Below are 17,618 nucleotides of genomic sequence, written 5' to 3'. Positions count from 1 at the left end.
ACGAGCGACCTGGCATCGCAATGAAGCTTAGGCCTAGACGTGTACTGGCTCGCAATAATTGAGTAAGGATCATAGCCACTGTGGGGATGTGGAGCCATCGCGAGCAAACAGCGTTGCGATCGACGAGACGCGTGTACAGCTACAAGCAAAAGTGCCGGTCTCGCTGCTCATCTGATTGAGCTGTGCTCGTTCGAGTTCGAGATGGCTTTTGCAGTCTCGGTCAAGCATGCCGGACAGAAGTATGGTGTCGTCGCACCGAGTGGAGCGGCGCAAAGACTGATGCGTCCTGCACCAGGCATGATCTACAGCTCGACCCCAGCGCCGACAGTCCGGCGAGCTTCAAGCAACGAATCTACGAAAAGACGGGCGTTCCCGTCGCTCAACAAAAGGTGCTCGTCAAGGGTGGTCAACTCAAAGATGATGCAGACTGGTCAAAGCTGGGCATCAAGCCGGTATGGGTCTCGATCGCTTCTGGCCACACTGGACAAACTGAACGGGGCAATTCTACAGGGCCATGCCTTCATGCTCATCGGCACTGCCGAAGCTTTGCCTGTGCCCCCGCCAGAAAAGATCGTCTTCATGGAAGACATGACAGACTCTGAGCTAGCCAAAGTGGTGCGTGAAGCGTAACGACCTTTCGCGTTCACCGGCATGCTCACCCACATACGTGCAGTCTAGTGATCCTTCTGGTCTCATCAATCTCGGTGAGGCTGTCTCTGATCGCAGGTCATGTCAGGCTGACTTTATTGCAGGCAATACGTGCTACATGAACAGCACCGTTCAGGTCTTGCGGGCCATACCCGAGCTACAGACTGCACTCAACTCGTATGTACTACGCATTCAATGTAAGCCAGTCTGACGCCTTGTCCTCAAGCTATCCTGGCACTCTCAGCTCTCAGCAGAGCGATTCGGCACTCACTGCGTCCCTACGTGATCTCTACAAGGATCTCAGCTCTCAGCCAGGCGGGCCACAGTCCGACGGCTATCCGCCCCTTCTCTTCTGGCAAATTCTTAAAGGACACGTTCCCCAGTTCCAGGAGATGCGCGAGGGCAGGCCCGCACAGCAGGATGCCGAAGAATGCTGGAATGCGATCGTCAACGCGCTCAGAGGGACCCTCGATAGCCTGCCCGGCGCGTCAAACGGTACGGATCGTACAGCTAGATTTGTGCAGCAGTACATGACCGGCGAGATCATCACTGAGTGTGTCCCAATGGACCTCTTTGTTGCAAAAAGTGCTGACGAGCACGCAAGGACCAAATCGGTAGAAGCGCCAGCAGAAGCGTCAAGCTATTCCTCCGAGCCTTTCTTAGAGCTCAAATGTAACATCACTGTCGATACCAACTACATGATGGCCGGCATAAAGCACGCGCTCGATCAACCCGTCGAAAAGACGAGCCCAACCTTGGGACGCCTGGCACAGTATCAACAAATCAGCCGTATCAATAGAATGCCGCAGTAGGCTTGGGTTTCGTCCGTCTGCTTTATACTTATGGGAAGATTGTGCAGCTACCTGACGGTTCACTTTGTTCGCTTCTACTACAACCGACAAACACGCTCGAAGGCAAAGATTATGCGCAAAGTGAAATTTCCCTTTGACCTCGATGTACAAGAGATACTGTCCGATGACTTGAAAAAGAAGACCAAAGCAGTAACCGACCGCTTCCAGGAGATCGAAAAAGATCGTCGAGAACGGGGCAAGGTCAGAAAGCGTACAAAAATTGCTATAGCGCCGGCCGCGAAGGATTCGACGATTGGCACGTCTGCTGGTACGAGTGACTCGGCGTCTGCCATCGAGCCAGCAGCTGCCCGCGATGATGACACCGAACTGTATACAGCCGCTGGCGAAGCAAAGAAGCGTGCTGCGGAGTACCTAGATCTGCAACAAATCATGGATCCAAGCCTGACAGGCGATGCGGGCTCCAATCCGACTGGCTTGTATGAATTATGGGGAATCGTTACCCATAAGGGCGCAAGCGCCGAAGGGGGCCATTACCTCGCCTGGGTCAAAAGCGCTGCCAACCCTGCCGGTCCTGCGTATGATCCGATTTCACGCTACGACGGCGATCCGGACAAAGAAGAGGCACGATCCTCGCGCGCTCCTCGCTGACTGTGCTGACTCGAAACTGATATTTAGTGGTTCAAATTTGACGACGCGAAGGTCACGACGGTGACAAGAGACAAGATTGCTCAGCTCGACGGTGGCGGCGAGGACAGCAGTGCTTATATTCTGTTGTATCGCGCAAAGGACCTCGAGTGAGATCGACGTACAATAGACGGCACATTGCATGCGATAGTACCAACAACAGTTGCAACCAATGCAAATTCGTGTCTAAAATGTGTCTTCCAGCACCAGGCGCGGTGCGATATTCATCGCCAGCAATTCTTGGAAGAGCAATTTGCTAGCATATGGCAGCATAAGCTTGACGACTTTGTCGCCGCTCTTACAGTGAGCGCACCATCTGCACGTGTTGCATGAGCCATCATGATAAGCTGCTATAGAAGAGCTTACCCGTTGTAACCCATAAAGCCACAGCTCTGGCAGACATCAACTTCGAAAGCGTCGGAGCTGAGCATCAATCGCTCCAAAAGCAGGTGACTAGCGCCGTGCGCAATCAGACAGTCTCGCTCCATCTCACCGAGGCGCAATCCACCATCGCGGGATCGTCCTTCGGTGGGCTGACGAGTCAAGGTCGCGCGAGGACCGCGAGAACGAGCATGCATCTTGTCGATGACCATATGCTTGAGCTTCTGATAGAATATCGGACCGAAGAAGACGTAGGACTCCAGAGCCTGGCCGGTGATACCTGACGTGAGGTAATCCTTGCCGGCGTAGCTGTAGCCGGCCTGAATCAGAGCTCGAGACATATCTTCTGCCTTTGAACCGCCGAAAGCTGTTCCGTACTCAAATTTGCCGCCAAGGATGCCGGCCTTGCCGGAGAGCAGCTCGAGCATTTTGCCCACCGTCATACGCGAAGGAAAGCCATGGGGATTCATGATGATGTCTGGACATATACCTTGATCTGTGAAAGGCATGTCTTCTTGTGGCACGATCAGGCCGCAAACGCCCTTCTGACCATGTCGCGAAGAAAATTTGTCGCCAAGTTCAGGTCTACGCGTTTGTCGCATTAGGATCTTAACAAGTTGAGTGCCATTCTCCATGTCCGAAAGCATGACCTTGTCGATATGTCCGTTCATATTGGCTCGATAAGTCATGACTGCATCTCGCCAATGCGATGGCATCGAAGATGCAGTGCTCGAGTTGTCGGTAGCATTGCTGGGCGTCTGTTTGTTGACATATATGTCGCCTTCCTTGACACGATCGCCGACAGCTGGCAGACCGTCGGCGTCGACTTTGTACTTCCTGTGACGATCGCTATCTGGCGGGGGAGGGTCGGCCAAGCGATCGTGCGTGTTGTTTGGGTATTGCTTGATGTAAGTCGAGTACTTGCGGAATACTTGACACCGCCCAAATCCACGATCGACGCTAGCACGATTGAGAATGAGTGCGTCCTCGATATCATAGCCGCTGAAGCTCATGACCGCAACCATCGCGTTTTGACCTGCAGGCAGCTGATCGTATTTGACGAGCTCGATCGTCTTTGTCGTCACCAGCGGCCTTTGGGGATAAACCATTAGATAGAGGAGCGTATCTATACGAGCAAGCTGATTGTACGCAATAGCGCCAATAGCCTGCTTGCCCATCGCGCACTGATAGGTGTTCCTTGGCGATTGGTTGTGATGTGGGAAAGGAATGAGTCCAGCCACAGCACCCAAAAGCGTGAAAGGCTCGATCTCGAGATGCGTAGTGAATTTCTTGATGTCTCGCTCGTAGAGTGCGATATGCGCATCATTTTCTTCGTTGACATCGAGATATTCGATTAGACCTTCCTTCAGGAAATCGTCAAATGTCTTCATGCTTGCTCTAAGTGCAGCGATATGCGCGTCCGTGACCCGAGGCCGACCGCGATCGACGATGATCATGGGCCGACAGATTCGTCCGCCATCGCTGGCGATATGTATCGCTGCCTGTTGTGTGTTGATGTAGATGCTGACGAATTCGGAGATCTCACCGGCTCGTCGGAAAGCGCGGAATCGCTGCGTGAAGACCCGTGGCTCCTGCGTGAGACCGAGCAATACGCCGTTCAGGTAGACGACGAAAGTGCCGGGAGCATAGAGCTCAGTACCCGTAACATTGCAGACATCCTCCAAGCCCAGGACGTACGCGAGTCGCCAAAGACTCGTCTCCTCGACGTCGGTAGTGATGTGTGTCATAAGAGCCAGGTTCTTGACGAGACCACAGGCTTCGCCTTCAGGCGTGTCGGAGGGACAAAGCATGCCCCACTGGCTCGCTTGTAGTGCACGAGGGCCGCTGACCTTGCGCGTCTTCTCGAACTGGGAAGTGATACGAGTCATCATGCCAAGAGCAGAAATGTAACTCAGCCGGGACAAGACGTGGGTGATGCCGGCGCGCTCCATTCTAAATCGCTTGAGTGACCAGTTGCCGGTCGCGATCGCTCGTACAAAGCCATCGGTGATCGAGCCAGTCTGCATGCTCAGCACCTTGAGCCCGTCAAATTCATTTGTGCGGGAAGGCTTTTTGAGCATCTTGTCGACATTGGTTTTGAAGTCCCTATTGAAAAGTTTGAAAAGATCTTCAAACAGCAACGAGAGTAATTGACCGGCAAGCTCAAGGCGTTTGTTGCCCACATAATCGCGATCGTCCGTCATCGTAGGATCGAGCATAGCGGCAAGGACACGCCGGATCATGAGGGCCATGTATATCGCTTTAGGCCGAAAGTTGAGATTTTCGACAGGCACGTGAGCCAGCACGAGAGTGGCTAAGAGCTCGAGCGCTTCTTCTGCGACGGGACGTCGCACAAAGTTATTGCCGCCTGGGGCAACACGCTTCGAGAGTTTGACGCGATGACCGACGTACTCGAGGGCTTGCGTGCGGGTGTAGATGCCTAGGCGAGTGGAATCCTCGAAATTGATAGCAAAACGTTCGCGCAATTCCGGACTGGTGCCACAGACGAGCAGCATGATCTCATGGTCGCCGACAATGCCCAGGCTGCAAGTACACTCAGTACGTGGACGCTCTCAAATGCACGAGTCACGCACGCTTTGAGAGCAATGACGATCGGGACATCTTCGTGCAGCGAATTATGACGGAGCACGATCTTCTTGCTCTTCTCGGCAACATATGTCTTTGACTTGCGCTCGAGAGTCGAGGAAGTGACACTGGCGATGATACCCTTCGAAGGACCGCGGCCATCGTTCTCGACGAGGACGCGATTCTTGCTGAGCTGTTCTTGGACAAGAATAACCTTTTCGGTGCCTTTGACGACAAAGTAGCCCCCCGGATCGAGAGGGCATTCTGTGAGGCTCTGCATCTGCTCCGGATCCTTGTCCCAGAGGACACATCTGGAGTTGGAACATCAGCAGGTGGGTGCGCACGCAACAGGCAGGACGGCTGACTTGTTAGATCGAAGCATGACAGGTATGCGGCCAATGAGCTGCTTCTTGCTGACGACATTGCGGGAGCCCTTTGCGTAGATGACGTCGACATAGATTGGGGCAGCGTAAGTCATATCTCTTAGACGACATTCTTGGGGTGTCAGTGGCTTGTGTATGAGGCCGTTCATCTGCAGTCGCTCGGGCGAGCCAACCTACGCGAGGGATATCAGACATCGAGATCGGTCGAGTCATGATGTCAGAGCGGCGTACATAGATATCGGTGTACTCGAGGAACCAATTGGGATCAACGTCAGAGACCACCCGTCGGTTAGCCTCTGAGAGGACCTGGCGCGCGCGAAAGATGGTGTGAGCATGGGAAGCGCAAGGCTAGCAAGCGTGGAGACTGACGATGGCGCGGAGCTCGACATCAACGAGATGGTTGTAAGAGTCGATGTGTTGCTTCACAAGCCCCTTGACGGCGAGGAAAGCGGGGAGAAGGTGCCATTTGTCCTCGACAGACTTGATCTCATCGGTCAGTGACTTGCCGGCGAACGTTGCAGCAGCGAGATCTGCGAGGCCTGCCGGGGTGGTCCCAAATGCACCCGACATACCCCCTGATACGTTCTCTGGGCCCAGCATGGCTGTGGCAAGGCTCTCTACCTTTGCCTCGAGCTTGCTGAGAGTGGACACGTGGAGCGCTGGCAAAGAGAAGCCTTGACGCGCTCTAGCAACGTCAGGGTTTGACGAGACTGTGGGTAGGCTGCATGCGGGCACTCTATACCAACTGTCACTCCCTGCTGGTACTCTTTGCGGCCTCGTAGGATGGGCGCCTCCTCCCTGCTCGGCGTTGCTCTTTGCAGCGGCGGCAATGTACTCATCAGCGTCGCGCTAAGTCAGTTCGCTCCTCATCTTCTGCCCGCGTTCCAGCTCATCACGGCGCTCACGGCAGACGTGCAGAAGCTGTCCCATAAGCGCATAGAGGAGCAGCAAGACAGTGCTAGTGAACATGGACATGGATCGCAGCCGACTACGCCCTCGACGAGTCACTCGTGTCGACATGATCAGCCAGAGGAACTCTCGGATTCCACGACGCTTGCTCCTGGCTCGCCGAAGCCTGCCTTCGTACTCGCGCGTCCTTCTGTGCAGGATCTGAAGCCGCCTGTCACCTCGCCATCTGGCCACGAACGAGGAGATCCATTCTTTGCCACTCGCCAGGAGGAACAGGGCGATGTACAATATGTCACACCCATCATCAAGCTTCCGAGCTCGCCGACAGCTGACGAGGATCAGATCTCGCCAAAAGATCATCCGCAAGAGCGCCCATCCCACGCGAGAGGCGGAAAGACCTACCTGCGCTCAAAGCTCTGGTGGCTCGGCTTGACCCTCATGGCCATCGGCGAGGCTTCAAATTTCATTTCCTACGGTCTAGCGCCGGCATCGCTTGTCGCACCTCTCGGATCAGTCGCACTCATCGCCAATTGCTTCGTCGCGCCACTGCTGCTCAAGGAAACATTCAGAAAGCAAGACATCATCGGCATCGGCATGAGTGTCATCGGTGTCTCCACAGTCGTCATCAGCAGTCAATCGAGCGAACAAAAGCTCTCGCCCGACGAGCTCAAGCGCGCCATCCGTGGCGTTGGCTTCATCGTATACGCTATCGTCTCCCTCGTCCTCATCGGGTGGGGATACCGATCCCTTGACACAGACGGTGCTTACGTTCGTCACATAGCATCCTTTCGTTCTTGTCTACACGCCCGGTCGCTGATCGCTGGATCATCATTGACGTTGGCTTATGCGCCCTCATCGGTAGCGCCTCCTGCCCGTTGAGTTGTAACACAGTTGACGTTGCGCGGCAGGCGGGTTTACCGTGCTGACTACGAAGGCCATTTCGTCCTTTCTCAACATCATCTTCCTCGATATGTTCCGCGAGTGGATAACATACCCGATCCTGCTCATACTCGTCCTGACCGCCGTTGCGCAAGTCAATTACCTCCAAAAGGCACTGCAGCGCTTCGATAGCAGGGTCGGCCGTTTGTTCTCGTCACTTGCGAGCTGGTCTCATGCTTCCCTCGACAGGAGGTCGTCCCAACGCAGTTTGTGTGCTTTACGTTGTCGGCGATCATTGGCTCTGCTGTGCTCTACCGCGACTTTGCAAACGCAGACTTTCAGCGCGTTCTCAACTTTTGTGAGTCGTCGACCGGGCCTCATGATTCCCAAAGCGCTCATCGACTTGCAGGCTTTGGCGTGGGTATCGTCTTCGGTGGTGTTCGCGTCCTCACACGGTCTCAAGAAGACGAGAACGACGCAGGCCGGCAGCGAAAGAGCCCAACAGACAATGAAAGAAATCGCTTGCTCGAGCAAGGCGATCATGTAGGCTATCTCACCACCTCTGCACATGGCCCGACGCCGCCCAGGTCGATCAGGCGGCGGAGTAGCGCGCTTGCACTCACTGGGCGACGAATGCTTTCTTCGGGCTATGTGCTCATCGCTCACTCGCCCACGGCGTCCAATCCGGGCAGTCTTATTCAGCGGGACTCGTTCGGTCAGCGTACGAGGCGCCGCTCGTCCCTCGATGCCCGGCAGAATGAGTTTCCCTGGTCAAACACACGCACAAAGTCCAGCCAGCGAGCCAGTGCGGCAGACGAGGAGACATGATGCATCTCACGTTGCACGCGCTTACGGAGCCGTTGCTCGGCTTGCCTTTGAAGCGTCCTGCAGGCCTTGCTCGTACCCTCGCAATGTGAGCGCGACATTGCCTCCTGCGGCTTGTTGCAGCACCTGGATCAGCGCCTGTCCCGAATACGACAAGAGACCGATGAGCTGAGCTTGCAAGGTTCGCAGATCGGGCAGAGCTGCCAGTTCGTTAAGGTCGTGAAGGGAACTTGTCCTCTGAGACACGAGGGAAGTAACGACTGGCAGCCGAGCGGGTTTCTCGATCTTGGCTGCCGGTGTTTGGGCAGCCTTGCCCTTACCAATAGCCTGAGCAATGCCAGCTGCCGTCGCGCGTGCGTTTGGACGGGTTGATGCGGCAGTGATGGCTCTGATGAGCGATTTGAGCGTCGGTGGGTCGAGCTCCGGGATCGTCAGCAGGGCGATGGGTCCCTTCAGGAAGGGCTCGATGGCCATGAGGTCCAGGTCGGGCATCGACTTTATGAGCGGCGAGAGCAAGCCCGTTCTGACGACAGTGAGCGCTGGCAGCGAGCCCGGCGGGAGCGTCGACCGGCCGGCATCGTCAGTCTGCAGGCTCGGCGCAGAAGCTGACTTGAGATAGGTAGAGGCATTGACGGCAGCGACCTCTGCTCTCAGGCGAGTGAACTCGGCGACATCGAAGTCGCCATGCCGCAGAAAGATGACGACCTGGTTGGTCTCAAGGAGTGTCCTGTAGTGTGAGAAGAGCAGTCTCTTGCGGAGCGGGTAGACCCTGTCCGGCCTCTCGTAAGCGAACAAGGACCTCTTTTTGGCCTTGAGGGATGTGACGGTGGCCTGCTCTGTGGCTGCCGTGTGCACGGTCTGGCGCCTCAAGCAGGTGCACAGCTCGAGCGCTGGTCTCATGAGCCGCCTTGTAGGTCCTGCCAGCACCTGCACGGCCGTCATCGCTGCAGCCTCGAGCGCTGCCTGTGGCGCTTGGGTCAGTGCAGGCAGAGCAGACGCGCGAGTCGCCCGCTCGCTCGCTCACTGACTCAACAGCCGACTTGCGGGGACTTGCTGCCATGGTACGAGGCAGAGGCAAGTTCCGCAGGGGCGGAGGACGTCACTTCACTCGGGATCTCGACCCTCGCTCAGCTCAGGCAGAGGCAGAACGCAACAAGAAATCTGCAGGACGGTGGGCAGAGTCTGACGAAGAGAGTGGCGAAGAAGAGGACGAGGAGGACTCCGAGGACGAGTCTGGCTCGGGGGAGGATAGCGAGGGAGATAGCGACGGCCTCGGCTCAGCTAAGGTCACCAAGCGCGGCACAGGTGATGGCTCAGATCCGACTGCGAGCGTCGTCCTGCAGCCTGCCAGGCTATCTGAGCCACCGTCAACAGCGAGCGCACGGCCGGGTCCGTCGGCACTCAAACCCAAGGCCAACCTGGGCAACGACGAGGATGAGGAAGAGGATGTTGCAAAGTTGCGAGCCCAGCGACGAGCGGACAAGGCCAAGAAGAAGAAGAAAGCCAAACCGTCCACGGGCGTCAAGTTTGCGGGCGACGGGGACGAGGAAGAGTCAGAGGAAGATGCAGACGAGGCACTTGCGAGAGACCCCTCGGTCTCTATGCAGTCCAATGCGGGTCTCACCAAGTCGATGAAGCTCTCCTCGATCGGTACAGCCCAGCCGGGCGCTGCGCTTTCTCGCAAGGAACGAGAAGCGCAAGAGAAGAAGGCCGCCAAGGAGCGCTACTGGGCAATGCATCAGGCTGGCAAGACCGACGAGGCAAAGGCAGACCTCGCCCGGCTCAATCGAGTCCGTGCCGAACGCGAAGAGGCCAAGCTTCGCCGAGAGGCCGAAGCAGAAGGTATGTGTTCTCTTCACTCGTTACCCATGACCATTTGGCTGACTCGAGAGCGTGTGACACAGCGAAACAGCAAGCAGTCAAGGAAAAATTAGAGGCTTCAGGACGCGGAGGCAAGCGGTGATGACGCCTCTGGCTGAACATCCCGCAAGCGGTCAGATCAGGACAACCATAGACGCCGTGCCGCCCCGCAAGAGGTGATGCTTGTATCATGCATTGTCATTGCTGTCTTTCGAGATCGTCCTGGCTTCGACGCGCCGTCGAGCAAGCATGCCTTCGGGTGCAGCTTGCGCGTTCACTCCTCAGCTCACACTCGGGAACCCACTACCGACACATCGCCTGCCAGAATGTCTTCCGCCGCGGGGTGTGATTCAGTCGACAGCTCGCGCATCTACAACGGTAGCTCGCCTTATTCCTACGTGACAGCTGCTCACTCGGCCACCCGCGTCTCACCCGATACTTCACCTGCAGCTCGACGAGTCTTTAAAACCCCACTTTCCTCCGGCTTCATTCTGTCTCAGCGTATCGCAACGCTTGCTCGCCCTGTGCACTCGCGTCCAATTCTCGTTCATCAGCTGCCGGAATCGACAGATGAGCCAGATCGCGCTCGCTTTGCTTTGGCCATGCTTTCACCAAGCGCGTGGAGATCTCACATGGCAAAGCAGAACTATGTTCAGCCTGATCTCACTTGGGGCCTCGGCCGCTACGACCAGACAGCATCCTTGTGTAGTCAATCGGAAGAGGAGGTTCGTTCGCTTTGCAGCGCTCCATCTAAGCCCAGAGAGGCTAGTCATGCTACGATGTCAGGCCGATCGCTCACACCAGGATCTCATAGCGCCTTCTACGCATCTGCCGATGGTCCAAAGCCACCTAGTACATCTCGGTGGATGCTATGCCAAGGCGAGCAAGATCTGCGCCTGATGCCGTACACGAGCCATTCGCCCGTGTCCCATGGCCGCGTCTCAACTTCGAACTCCGTCGTGCTCGATCAATTCAGACGCGACGGCTGTCACTACGAGCAGCATGACTGGCGAGCTATGCAAAGTGTCGAGCAATGGCGCCGCGAGGAGGCTGGTTCTCCTAATACAACATGGACTAACGTCACCACGAATCTCGGTGATACTTTGACCAATGCCCTCGAGGGCAAGTACAAGTTACATTTTCGCTCAGCCACACAGATGTCGATTCTTTCTGGCTATACGCTGCCCGATCCGTGTTCAAGCCCGCCCGCTCTGTCATCTTCCACAAACGAGCTACCTGTGGCACGCCCAGAACCAGCTCTTCCGCTCACCATGTCTCAGAACTGCAGCAAATCTGTCACTAGGCAGATGCTCTCACGCGGCTCATCAAGCCCTCACGCGACACCCCGCCTAAATTTTTCGCGGTACCGTTCGTCGAATGTACGCGGCCGGCTGGATTCAAGCCCGTCCCGTGGCGAGACATCGACGAAAGAACTGCCGCGTTTGCTTCTAAATTTCGCTACAAACGAGCGCGAAACCATCACGAGCAAAGTCGCCAATAGAGACCAGCCATCGTTCAAGCCTGGATTCGTCCTTGATGATCCGCCTTCGAGTGAGATGTCGTCGCCGACAGAGCTTCAGCAATCGTATCAGCTTCCCTTCATTGCGCCGCGCGTCGTATCCAATACAAGTCAGACAAGACTGCCTTTGACGTCTCCTGACCAGCATTTACGCGCCTCTCAACCCAAATCAACGTCGCCGTGCACGAGACCTCAGCCGTTGTCTGTGCCTGTGAGCAGAAGAAAGCTTGGCCGCGCGAAAGCCGCTCTCTCGATGCCAATCAGACCCTCAGACAAAGCGGTAGCATCTCTTCGTGATCCCGAGCCTACCACAACAGTAAGCAGCAGCCGCGACAGTTTCTCAGAGGCAGTCAGCGAGAGTGTCTCAGAGGCAGTCGGCCCAGAGGCCGGCGCCAGACGACGGAGCCCTGTATGCTTGCAGTCTGGCTCTACTTGTCGCCGTGTGAAGAAGACCAAAAGATCTGCTAAGCAGCATCACATGCTGACAAAGGCATTCGCTTGCCAAGCTAATGGGTGTGACGCTGCCTTTGCCAGATGGGAGCACCTCGCCCGACATGAAAAGATGCACACAAAGGAGCGTCCTTTCGGCTGCGACTTTCCGTGAGTGCGCACTGATGCTCATTGATCGCTTGCTGATGGCGGTACAGCGGATGTGGCAAGTTTTTCAGCCGAAGTGACAACATGATGCAGCATCTTCGGATGCATTACCGCAATATGCCTGGTAAAGTCACGCCGATCGGCACGCGTTCGAAGATATGAAAGGTCGACGTACGGTGCAAATGCATCGTATACAGCATTATACAGGGCTGAGCCCTACAGTGACTACAGGCAGATCGAGGCGCAGCCTTGCACTGTCTCGATAGTGCGGCACATCGTTACTTGATCCGCATCATCGGGGGGCGTGAAACGAGCAACATCATTATGATCCATAAGCGTCAGTGCGTGCAGTGAGGCGTATGGCTCTGTCTGGAGCAGCTGGAGAGTTTGCTCGTAGCCGGCGAGCAGCATTGTATCGATAGGTCTAGCTGCCAGTAGCGGTTCGTCGGTGGGTAACGCGTACCTCTGAGCATACCGTAGATAGGAGGGTTCCAGCACCTTTACGCTCGTAGTGTTCATGAGTTTGACGACGTTGATTGCGGAAGCAAACCTGCGGTGGTAGATTGCAGGGCGGTCGAGCAGTCTCAGGCCTGTCTGGTTCGCTGCGCGCAAGCGGTCTTCCGGCGTGGGAGGGAACTGTCCCTTGCTGACGAAATGCCGGAATTCGATCTCGGAGATGCCCGGAAAATCCGAGGTGACATAGACTTGCGATGGAGGGACAAATGCTCGACCCGTGGCATTTGCTAGTGCGAGAACGAATTTGACTTGGCGTGCAACTGTTTGTTCGTCGCCCGCAAGCGCGCCGATGGTAAGGATGCTGCATTGCATGCCTGTCAGCTCTGTCAGCCTGATTGCGACCCATGCTTACCGAGGAGGATCGGTATAGTAATGATCGACGTCGTGCCAGAAGCCGCATTCCTTGGCATCGTATACCTTGAGCTCCCTAGGGCCCGTGCAGGTCAGATGCAGAGCCACCACGCTAGCCGGCGGAGTCCAGCCCATGGTGCGTCCCCAGACACGAGCTTTGTCGATGACATAGACCTTCAAACCGGTCGGAGCAACGAAGTTATTTGACGGCGGCCATACGGTCTGATTATGACTGCGCATCGGTCTCGACTGTAAATAGTGGTTCACTGCAGGCTGGTCCCATGCGTTGCGCTCCGCAACGTCTTGAGCCACCTGTCGCCAAAGTTCGGCGACAGCTGGCGTACCGCGCTGCGCGAAGAAGCCGATGTTCAGCGTATCGCCGCCTTCGTCTTGCATTTGAATGTCATACTCGCCCTCATCTATGTCGTGCAGATACTCGAAGATGTTGCCTTGGAAGAAAATGTCAAGATCGGAAGAGACGGTCGAGTAGCCTGCGCCGGCTATCTCTGCGAGTGCTGACGCTTTCTGATAGCCTATCGAAAAATACTCGATCTTATTCTCTGCCTTGAGCGCTCTGTATCGTTCGGGCAGATCTTCAAGCTTGTCGAAGATGTAGCACATCAGACCAGAGAGGGCGCAAGTCGACATGCAGGCCTGATCGAGACATATCACGAGCAAGCTTGGCTTTGGCGTTGTCTCTGCAGTCAGCGGGCGGTAGATACCGTCAGGTTGATCGTCTGGCTTGGGTCCGGGCGTTCGCTTGAACGTGTTGACATGATCAGCGTGCTTCAGTGTTTCCAGAAACGCAACCAGCTGGGGCACGACATTCTTCAGATAGAAACCTCCGCCGATCACCGTCCAGATTGGTCGACCTTTGCGAGGTTGGCCCACTTGGGAGTGCAAGAAGCTGACCAGATCCACATTCTGTGCTCTTCCTTGCTCATACCTGCGGCCCGAAGTATCCAGATGCCAAGCCTTGCCGCCGAGCAGATCTGCTGGCTTGATCTCAGAACGCAGCAAGGCAGCACTATTGGAAGCTGTCTCGCTCAGCCAGCGCCAGATAGAGCCATGCTGTGCTTTGTCGAAATGCAAAGAATCGATATCTGACTGATCGTTGTGGCTCGGCAGGGTCAGGAGGATGGCGAGGACAAAGACGAGAGAGCCAGTGAGAATATACAGGCTTCGTCGTCTCTTTTGAGGTGGCTGTACCTGCGCTTCTTGAAGGCCAAGCATGTTACTCCACATCAAACGCTTCTCTGTCTGAACGGATGGAGCGATATGTCTACGCTCAAAGACTCCATTTGGGCTGGGACAACGGTCTGTATGAGACTGCTGCACGCAAGTCCGAGTGGAGTCAAAAAGTGCGACATCCGAGTCAATGAGTGGAGGATCGTGCGTGGCTTGTAAGTCGTAGGACTTTGCAATATAACGGGAGAGCAGGTCGCGAAGTTTGCAGATCTCTTCATTAACACGGGATTGCAAGACTAGAGACACACTGTCACAAATTTTGATGAGATCAGCCCAGTTGGAATGTTCAGACATGCAAGCCGTGCATTGTTGGCTTCGGCTTCAGCTCCGGCTCGATCTTGGCTTGAATGTTGCCCTCGGTTTTGAGCAGCGACGGAACCGTGGGATGGCGATCCTCGTCGCGCATCTTATCAGATTTGCCAGCCTCTCCTGGCGCATCGTCCTGATAATCTTTTGGGCGTTTGCCGTGCAGGAAAGGTCGCAGAGGACAGCTTTCGACTACGGGCTCTTCCGTCAGCACGCCATTGGCTGAGCAATTTTTGCAGCTGCGACCGTGGTGGATCAATAAGGAATGGAGAGGGTATTTTAACGGTCCGGGGATCTTGACGTCGAGATGCTGGAACGTCGTCTCTCGGTCGGCTTTAGCTGGAACCCAGTTGAGGGCCTTGGTCAGCCTGAAGACATGAGTGTCGACTGCGAAGGATTCGCGTCCGAGACAGAAGAGGAGGACGCAGGAAGCTGTCTTGAAGCCAACGCCATCAAACGATATGAGCTCGCGCATGACGTCGATATCCTCCATGTCGTGTAAGTATGTCAGATCGAGCTGACATGCGCTATCAGCTCGTGTCAAAAGGGCCAGTGACATGAGGACAGCACCTTGCCACGCTTCTCCTGGACCTGGTCGAGGACTTTCTTGATGACTTTGGCCTTGACGTTTGCAAGCCCACCGGTAGCGATGCTTTCTGTCACATCTTCGACCGATGCCGCTTGAATGGCAGCGTAGTCACCGTAGCCGAAGCGTTCGATGAGACCCTTCATGGCTCTCGTCGAATTTGCAGATGACGTGTTCTGGGAAAGGATGGTGCGAATGAGTGCATCGAGCGGGTCAGGCACGCTTCCGCAGCCTGCCGGACCATCTGGCCTGGCTTGCTTGAGCTTGACGGGTCGTTCGGGTCGCCTGTGAACCGTGCAGAGCGCCTCTAGAACGGAGTGACAGTCTGCCTCGGACGGTCGCGCAAAGTCAGGATAAGGTGTCTGGTTGTACGTCTCGAGCTGTCTGAGCTTCTTGGCCAGCTGGGGCGAGGGTCTGGGCGACTGCTTCACGTCTTCGTCTTCGTCTTCCTCCTTCTTGACCCTACGCCTCTTGGCCGGCGTTGCAGGCGGGCTGACGTCTTTGTGCTTGACGGGCGAGCTCCTCGTCGATCGAGTCTGTCTAGGCGACTTGATCCTGGGCTTGATGTCTGCCATGATGCGACCGCTCGCGATCTGCAGGCTGACGAGGCGCTGTATGAGCGACAGGCTTGCCAACTCGTTCGATCGCTCTGGCTCCTCGAAGCTCGAAAGCTGCTGGCAATATCGCGACCGCGCGAGCAGCCGAGCCTAGCCAGTCAAGCGTCACGGACATTCGCCAGTACGCTCGCAGCGGACGACAGGCGTGCTCTGACAACCGTGGAGATGATCAGGCAAGCGTGTCACCAGCTTTGAACGTGCTCACGGCCTCTGACTCGGTCTCCTGACCAGCGATGTCTTCCTGAGTAACCTGGCCAATGCACTCGGCATCACTGCCGTCATATTGACCATCTTCTACCAGCTGATCGATGTCAACGCGAGGCGGCAAGAGGAGGGCATCATAAGAGACCAGGTCGCTGTCGAGTGACCGCTCGAAAGCATGGCAATCGCGCCGGCATCGTCGATAGCATGTGCCTTTGCTCGGCGTATGCCTAACATTCATGTTCGATGGCTCTGCTCTGTTGTGTGATTACAACAACTCGTGATGTATAGTCTACGTCTGCGGATGGCTTGAGGAGGCGCTTACTGCTTTGCCCGTTGCCGTGCGAGGCGCCGACGCTTCTCTGCCCGTCGCGCTTCTTCTTCCGCCAGAAGCTCGTCATCTTCGCGCCTGCTGATCCGAGCAGCCCTGGCTTCCTCTCTGCGTACTTGTTCGGCATCGGCCTCCATATCGCTCGACGACGCGTCACTATCGTAATGCGGACGTCGGCGGTCACCATTGACAAGCTGCCAGATGTAACTGCCCGGCCTGCGCGACGGCTCATCATCGATCTCGGAGCTATCCACACTCTCTTCCTCTTCGGATTGCTGGTCGACAACGCTCTTGCTCCCGCCCACGCTCGCCTGTTCGCCTTTTCTCGGATGTTTCCGGTCCTGCTTCTGTCGTCCTGCGCGTTGCGCGGTATGACGTTGCGATGTCTTTGCGGTCTTTTGCGCAAATTTGGATGTTTCAGAGGTGGTGGCAGATCTCGCATCGTTGCCTGCTGGAGAGCCGTACTGCCCTGCACGCTGCAGCTTGAGATCGTCCTCAATTTCCTCGATCGACCGTTTGTCGCGCTTCGCGGAAGTACGTGCAAGCTCGAGATCGGGCAGTGCTGTCTTGCCACGTTCATGACGCTGCGCTCCAGCCTGGTGAGCCGACACGGCTGACCTCCCGTGCGATCCACTCTTGGTCGGCATAGGTGACACTCGCTCCCGCTGTAGATCAGAGCTTGAGCCCTGTGAAAGGCGACCTCTTGCAAGCGTGTGAGGTCCGACATCGATCCTACTCGGTACGGGGATCATCAGCAGCGAAGGCCCGTCCTCAGCAAAGAGGGCATCCCGCCTGCGTTGCTCGCGTGACACTGGCGTCGGACGAGCGAGGTGGGCCTGGCGATCAGTGAAAGCTCAGCGTGGGCTCAGGGCAGATCACACCGACAGCTCACCGTGCTGCTCATGACTGACTTGCGGGCATTGGGAGGCTGAGCGACTTTGCTGACTGCTTGGGCCGGAATTCCCTTGAGCCTGTCTTGCTCGGCCTGGTATCTCTTCTGCTCTCGCTTTTGCTGAAACGCCATTTCCTTGCGCATCATGTCCTCTCTCATCCTCGCTGCTCGTTCTTCGCCCTCCTGCTTCCTTCTCGTCTCTGCCTCCTCGCGCGGTTCCGCGGCCGGCATCTTCGCCTTGCCCGCTTTGGCTGCAAGGGGAGGCTTCATGCTGGAGTGGCGTGCTGAGGCTGAGGACCACTGTGAGCTGACCAGCGCTACCGAGCTTCCGGTGACAAAGTGTAGATCATCTCAGTCGGTGCACCGCCAGGACTCGCCGCGTTCGTGCCGACTTCGTGATGAGCGCGTCCTACAGATCTGCAAATGCCGCAGTACTCAAACGCACGATGCAATCAGTTGATCGAGTCAACGCCCGAAGGACTGCTTG

At 56.3% G+C, this 17,618-nt stretch overlaps 6 protein-coding genes across 6 annotated transcripts; 3 read left to right on the top strand and 3 right to left on the bottom strand.

Annotated features, from left to right (window-relative positions):
- Window positions 1-128: 128 nt before the first annotated feature.
- L969DRAFT_84807 (uncharacterized protein) lies at window positions 129-2,338 on the top strand. The gene is made up of 9 exons (XM_014715992.1): window positions 129-239; window positions 296-452; window positions 511-615; window positions 674-704; window positions 753-825; window positions 875-1,201; window positions 1,253-1,456; window positions 1,508-2,081; window positions 2,136-2,338. Exons 1-9 carry the CDS (start codon window positions 202-204, stop codon window positions 2,256-2,258), a joined length of 1,632 nt encoding a protein of 543 aa, XP_014571478.1. The 5' UTR covers window positions 129-201; the 3' UTR covers window positions 2,259-2,338.
- Window positions 2,239-6,143, bottom strand: L969DRAFT_84805 (uncharacterized protein). The gene is made up of 6 exons (XM_014715991.1): window positions 5,864-6,143; window positions 5,726-5,800; window positions 5,477-5,667; window positions 5,120-5,422; window positions 2,511-5,069; window positions 2,239-2,460 (listed from the first exon to the last, which is right to left on the bottom strand). The coding sequence occupies exons 1-6, from the start codon at window positions 6,092-6,094 to the stop codon at window positions 2,331-2,333; spliced, it is 3,489 nt and encodes a 1,162-aa protein (XP_014571477.1). The 5' UTR covers window positions 6,095-6,143; the 3' UTR covers window positions 2,239-2,330.
- A 134-nt stretch (window positions 6,144-6,277) lies between these two features.
- On the top strand, window positions 6,278-8,110 carry L969DRAFT_42854 (uncharacterized protein; the record flags this gene model as incomplete). The annotated part of the gene is made up of 6 exons (XM_014715938.1): window positions 6,278-6,347; window positions 6,405-7,134; window positions 7,185-7,261; window positions 7,312-7,478; window positions 7,532-7,640; window positions 7,692-8,110. The coding sequence occupies 6 exons, from the start codon at window positions 6,278-6,280 to the stop codon at window positions 8,108-8,110; spliced, it is 1,572 nt and encodes a 523-aa protein (XP_014571424.1).
- On the bottom strand, window positions 7,964-9,103 carry L969DRAFT_183953 (uncharacterized protein). Its single transcript, XM_014715990.1, has one exon. The coding sequence runs from the start codon at window positions 9,047-9,049 to the stop codon at window positions 8,132-8,134; it is 918 nt and encodes a 305-aa protein (XP_014571476.1). The 5' UTR covers window positions 9,050-9,103; the 3' UTR covers window positions 7,964-8,131.
- Window positions 9,104-9,165: 62 nt separating this feature from the next.
- Window positions 9,166-12,245, top strand: L969DRAFT_42403 (uncharacterized protein; the record flags this gene model as incomplete). The annotated part of the gene is made up of 4 exons (XM_014715534.1): window positions 9,166-9,949; window positions 10,012-10,066; window positions 10,122-12,086; window positions 12,134-12,245. 4 exons carry the CDS (start codon window positions 9,166-9,168, stop codon window positions 12,243-12,245), a joined length of 2,916 nt encoding a protein of 971 aa, XP_014571020.1.
- Window positions 12,246-12,308: 63 nt separating this feature from the next.
- L969DRAFT_70399 (uncharacterized protein) lies at window positions 12,309-17,401 on the bottom strand (the record flags this gene model as incomplete). Its single annotated transcript, XM_014715989.1, has 7 exons — window positions 12,309-12,900; window positions 12,952-14,408; window positions 14,491-15,021; window positions 15,075-15,764; window positions 15,913-16,165; window positions 16,234-17,075; window positions 17,132-17,401. 7 exons carry the CDS (start codon window positions 17,399-17,401, stop codon window positions 12,309-12,311), a joined length of 4,635 nt encoding a protein of 1,544 aa, XP_014571475.1.
- Window positions 17,402-17,618: the final 217 nt, after the last annotated feature.

Source organism: Mixia osmundae (genome assembly GCF_000708205.1).
Source record: "Mixia osmundae IAM 14324 unplaced genomic scaffold scaffold_1, whole genome shotgun sequence".
NCBI lineage: Eukaryota > Fungi > Basidiomycota > Mixiomycetes > Mixiales > Mixiaceae > Mixia > Mixia osmundae.
This window is presented reverse-complemented; position numbering and strand designations above follow the sequence as displayed.